This window comes from Amblyomma maculatum, chromosome 7 (assembly GCF_055883805.1).
Source record: "Amblyomma maculatum isolate TAMU_Amacu chromosome 7, ASM5588380v1, whole genome shotgun sequence".
Taxonomy (NCBI): domain Eukaryota; kingdom Metazoa; phylum Arthropoda; class Arachnida; order Ixodida; family Ixodidae; genus Amblyomma; species Amblyomma maculatum.
The window spans coordinates 125,955,121-125,961,120 of record NC_139350.1 but is presented as its reverse complement, the minus strand read 5'-3'; the positions used below and the strand labels follow the sequence as shown (position 1 = coordinate 125,961,120).

Genomic DNA, 6,000 nt, shown 5'->3' with positions numbered 1-6,000 from the left:
GAAGAAGGTTTTTACGAGAAGTGGGATGTGGAGGGTATCAAAGAAGCGGGGGAAAAAAAGGGGGGGGGAAGAGGGGGAAGGAAAAAAAACGAGGAAAAGCTAAAGGGATAATGATTGATATATGTGCATAGCATTAAACTTGCAAGGCTCGTAAGGACGACATTGCCCCAATGTTTTCATTTATCCCAGTATGAATTGTCCAAAACTTATAAATAAAGTATGACTCACGCTGCTCCCGCTCCCGTGTATTATTTAATCCCCCCTGAAGAACTGTTAGTTTGACTGAGTCGAATGAGTGCTGTTTCTGGTTGATATGTTTTGAAAAAGGAAGGTTGGGCAGAGAGCGGACATGAGCTCGGTGATTATTAAACCGCATTCGTAGAGGGGTAGCTGTCTGGCCAATATACTGCATGCGGCATACACCGCATTCTAGGAGATATATAACGTTTGAGGCATCGCAATCAAAGTTACCATCTATTCTCCACTTAAAATTTGACGCTGTGCTTGTTGCGCAGCTTGATGTCTGCATGTGCCTGCACACCTGGCATCTACTCTTTCCGCAAGGCCGGCACCCCAACCGCGGGTTATTACCTATTTTTGAGTGGACTAGGATGTTGCGGATGTTTTTCGGTCGTCGGTAGACAACCTGGGGAGGAGTCGTGAAAATACTGGAGAGACGTTCGCTCTGTTCTAGAATGTTGAAATGTTTTAGGATTTTGTTCACTTTGGGGGGGTTACTCGTGTAGGTGAGTACCAGCTTGTTCGACGGTCTATGTTTTCCTTTCGTGGACGTCCCTCCAGTATTTCCTCTCGGTTGAGTTCATATGCCTTTTTTTATGGCGTCGTCAACAATATTTGGCGGGTACCGTTGTTTAGTCAGGACTTCCCGCATACGTTTTGCGTTTCGTGCGAAGTCCTGATCTTGGGAACAAATTCTTTTGAATCGATGAGCCTGAGAATATGGAATGCTTGTTTTTGAGGGATGAGGATGACAGCTTTGAAAATGTAAGCATTGTTGTCGGTCCGTGGGTTTTCTGTATACGCTCGTGGTGAGCCAACCTTCATGAACCGCAATTTCAACGTCCAGAAAGTTAATTTTGTTTCGGGAATATGCGTGCGTGAATGATATGCTAGGATGGAGGAGATTGAAGTTTTCAATGAAATGTAGGAGTGATTTCTACATTTCAATATAGTTGCTGTGCAGCCACAATATATATATATATATATATATATATATATATATATATATATATATATATATATATATATATATATATATATATATATATATATATATATATATCTTCCAGCACTTTCACGTACGGCTCGTCTACCCCCTGTTTTCGCAATGCCTGCATCACCGCCGAGGTTGTTTCAAATGAGTCAAATGCTTTTTCGTAATCAGTGAATGCTATGTATAAGGGCTGGTTATATTCCGAGCATTTTTCTATCACCTGATTGATGGTATGGATACGGTCGATAGTAGAGTACCGCTTCCGAAAACCTACTTGATCCTTTGCTTGACTGCAGTCTAAAGTTGTCCTGATTCTATTGCCCGCTCCGCATATACCCGTATTTGAAAGATGTATGCCGTGCTTACTGCGCCTCATGTGCGAAGCTATGGGCTCGCGGTATAGAGATAGCAAGCTTTCACCAAATATAAGCAAAGTACTTAGAAAAAAAAACATATCTCTCCTAGGGAGGTACACAGGAAAGGACAGCGTGAAGTGGTACCTACTCGCCAACGTCGAGGATCACGTGTGAGGAAGAAGTCGTAACAGAGACGTTCATCTGACGAGTCGCGAACATAACCTTCATCTTCGTGGTGAAGTTCATAGTCAGCTCTCCGCTCCCCACGTCCACGTGCAGCATCAATCCGCTGTCATTCACGTACAGGTAAACGAGCCCCGTTCTTCGCAAGCCGCTCAGTCCCGTCAGCACTGCGTTGCTCATTTCAACGTTTCCCATCATGGGTACCGCAAACTTCTGGGTAGGAATGGCCAACGGATCGAGGCTCTGGTTGATCATAATGAACTGGATTAGCTTCGTAAATGCCCCGGTGGTATCGTTATTGTGAAGGGCCGGCACATCCCCCGGTTTGTGCGTTGGAGCCTTGGGCTTTTTGAAGGAGCCTGAAAAGAAATATCCAGGCACCGCCGGTTATATACATTAACTAAGGAAGGGAGAGACGACAGTGTCAACAATGTCATATTGCTTTAAAAAAAGACAATATCCCCTACTGAGAAGAAAACAAGGGAATAACCAATGAATTGTCATTAACAACTACATTTCCAGTGTCAACCCAGTAACATTAGGCGTCCCCCAAGCGTCCGTGCTATAAATGACCGTTTATTTTGCTAACACTCAACTATATGGCAGAAGGCTTCATGTAACGAGCAGTGTTCGCTTGAACTCCTTTTCCCCACCCGATGTGTAAGATGCCCTTCTTATATAGCCTTCTACTTCCAAGAAGAACCTTGTAGATGAATAGCTAGCCAGGCATACTCTGCATTATTTTCGAATACAATAAATAGCAGTCGAGCCTTCACGCTGTGTCGCAGTCGTTGTCCTCTTTGTTCCCCCCGCGGGTCGCGAGCAAAGATGCTGCATCCACGGAGTGGCGGCGGGGTGAAAGGTGGCACCCTATTACCGCCACAAAGTAACACGCATAGTTTATGCTGATTACATAGACGTGTCGTGCAAAGATGTAATCAAAGTAAGATGCATTTCTGGTAGGGGTTTGAAGTGCGTTATTAAAAATTGTGACCCCGAGTAGTTTGCGGATAAACACTGCATGGCAACCACTATGATTTTTAAAGCCGTCACAGATGCTGAGGTGAAATTCTGGTGCATGAGTAGTCCTTGTGGGCACATTCGCGTAGCTGTCAAGGGCTCTTGCCCGCTCTTGCGAAGGCGTTCTCATTGGCCATCGAGATCCGAGGTAGACTGTCTCGCTCGTTGCTCCCGAAGGCATTCTTGTTCGCGTTGTATGCTCTTTGAGGTATGCTTAAATCCATCTATTTGAGGTTCACAGCTCACACCCCTTCTGTACTCAAAGATAGCGCCTGATGCTTCCTTACGCGATCGCGCTGTCTGTCCTCTACCGTGGTTAGCGTTCTCACCTGTCGCTTCCGAGGACAATCGCGTTTTCCGCGACCAGCAGCAGCATTCGTGAAAGGTCCCGCCGATTACAACGCCATTATGTGAAGTAATAGCGGGGAGCAGTTGGCGAGTGCCATTTCCAACAAAGAAAAATAAAGAAAATCGTCATTCAAACAAGGTGCTTGAACGATCTTTCGTTGCCTGTCCTCTGCTCCGAACGTTGCAGCATACGTCTCGCAGTTCCGGTATTAGCCGATTAGCCGCCAGGCGGCGACGCAGACATGCGGGCGCTCCCACCGTTTGCGTCTTTGTCGTCTGCTTACAGTAAACGCTCCGTTAAACGCAAGTTTTGTTCGGTGTGGTCTTAGTCTAATTTGGTTTGTATCATTGTTGCTTTTTACTGAAGCATGATAGCACTTTTATTGTGGGTGCGTATGATACTGTCGCCTGTGCTTCGGTGCTTCGGCGATGGGGCGGTGGGACGAAAGTGCTTTTCTCCGCGATGCACCACAAGCTACAAGTCGGGCAAAGAAAAGTTGTCGCTGTTTTCGGCACCAAAGGACAAAGAACGTTTAAAGGTTCGAAGAAATGTCATCCCACGTAAGGAACGTTTGCTCCAATTAACCTTCAGGCTTTTTATATGAGAAACGTTTAGAGCATCATTTCGCGCCAAAATCACGGGAAGCTATCTGCAAGGGCCATCTACATGTAAATGCTCCGCGGCGACCGTGTCTTGAGAAAGATGCAGTGCGAACAGTTGCCTGACTTCTCTGCGCACCTGTTGAAATTCAGGAAGGAAAGAAAAAGGTCTGCTAAGAGGCACGACATTCCGGTGCCAAAAAAAAGCGTCATAGTCTTCAAGAGCCACTGGACGGTCCTTAAGAGGATGTGCCGAATCAAGACCCGTACGTATACGGAGGACAGCACGCAGATAAAATCCTCCTAGGACACCACATCGCGCAGTTTCATCTACATGTTTGAAGTATCGCCAAACATATTGCCTTCGAACTCTTGGCAGGGCTGCCATCGACTAGGCGTTCAGAACGTCAGAAGCATTCCTAAAAGCCTGCGTTCGAGGTCTAATTTAAGTGTTTGTCTTGTAAGCCCTGCATACAGGCTTTTTCGCTCCCCAGTGACATCAGTTTTAGAGTTTCTTGCTCTTTAACAATAAAGCAAATAATTTGTGCCAATAAATTGGATGAGGCTAATTACGAGTGTAATATGGAGTTTCAGTATATCATGTGGACCGATTCACAAAACAGGCCTTCGTGTGCTTTTTTGTCGTACTTGAGACAGTTTCACAGTTCAGAAAGTATTTGAAATTGAATTTGTTTAGTGTCTGTAATGGTGATTATAGTAGCTATCAGGTTCTGTTCAGATCAGCCTGTCATAACGAAAGAATTACGATCGCTCATCACCGTCCACACCACTACTCAGGCAAGTTGCACGTCGGGGACTAAATTTCCTGAATGTGTTTTGGTCCTGTGGTACGATAAATAACTGATGACCGATCAATACAGGCATCCACTCTTTATCGGTCTGGTGGCAAGAATATTGTGGGAATTTTCAATGTTTCTCACTCTCTAAAAAAAACCAGGTCACGAGAACTACTGGTAAACACTGAGGATTATAAGAAAATATGCGTCTTATTTTAGATTATTTACAAATTTTGCCCAAGATTTATACTTAAATTCATTGTTCACATTCCGCCTCAATCTAAATTTCCCCAATATTTCAGCATTTTCTTGCTACCGTCTATTGGTGCCCAATTTACTTCGCCGTTTCCAGCTCCAATAGTACCCACAATCGTGTGCCGCCATCTGTCGGAGCACCGGGAACTCCGAGGGTTTCTGTGCAACGTGCAACGTTGAGACACTTTCCTAATCTTACACCATGCTCTTCTGGAGAGTGGCGCCATCTGGCGTCATTATCGCAATTCAAAGAAACTTTTGGTGCGCGGTGGCTACTCCAGATGGTCCCCGGCTGGCCAGAACGCTAAAATCCCTCAATAAACTAAAAGTAGCACCATCTTCTCTCTCCTTCTCCAGCGCTGCCACTCCTCCTCTCGCGTTTCTACCGCGGCTACGCGGTGCACGGATAGCGCGCGCTCTCCGGAGCAGGCGCCGGTAAATGCACTGGCACCGAGTCTCACCACAGTAATTCAGCTTGAATTTTGTCGCAATGTGTTCACGTTAAAATATTACTCGCTACTGAAACATCCATACAGAGTGTTGACAGGGATTTTCCGCAAAAACAGTTTCAGCCATTAGTGTTTTACACCACACGTACGTGATTTCGGCGTCGGTTCAATTCGCCTTAACCTCCCTTCGTCCGTAGTTCGTCCCCCGTTGGCCAAACTGAGCGGCTAGCTAGGCAGCAGAGAGGAACAATTTAGCAACAGTCTGTGTATGGTTTCTTTGCAGCTTTGACTGGTTTGCGAGCTGCCGGTAAACTTGAGAAGCGTGGCAGCAGTTGTCTTCCATGTTTTTTCAGCTTCAACTGCAGATCTATCAGCGCTTGCATGCGTCGCGTGCGAAATCGAGCACTAGCCCACCAAACGAAAGCAAAACATGAAATATGTGGCTTTATGCGGTCGCCTAACAGCCGTCACTGTTTCGCTAAATGCGCCGACACACTCAAAACATGCAGTTAGATTACATTCACGACAAAGACACCACAGAAAGCATGGCTGAGTGGCCAAAAAATAAAGGACCTTATTCTATACTTAGATGTATAACGTGAAAAGTGTAAAAAATATATTACGCACGGAGATGTGGCACTTTGCAAGGCGAAAAAATTAACAAATTCGTACAGAATGTGGGGCGGCATATTAGTTTAGAGATGAGCACTTGCTTAGTGAACTCCCAGAGCCGCAACCATAGTGTTGTGGGAGTCCGC

The 6,000-nt window shown here is 45.6% G+C and overlaps 1 protein-coding gene across 1 annotated transcript in view; it reads right to left on the bottom strand.

Annotated features, from left to right (window-relative positions):
- Nucleotides 1-6,000, bottom strand: part of LOC146184676 (uncharacterized) — a 29,761-nt gene that overhangs the window by 2,849 nt on the left and 20,912 nt on the right. Inside the window, exon 2 of the mRNA XM_084608827.1 lies at nt 1,739-2,132. Within this exon, the coding sequence (XP_084464953.1) occupies nt 1,739-2,132 (394 nt within the window). The remainder of the gene's footprint in view (nt 1-1,738; nt 2,133-6,000) is intronic.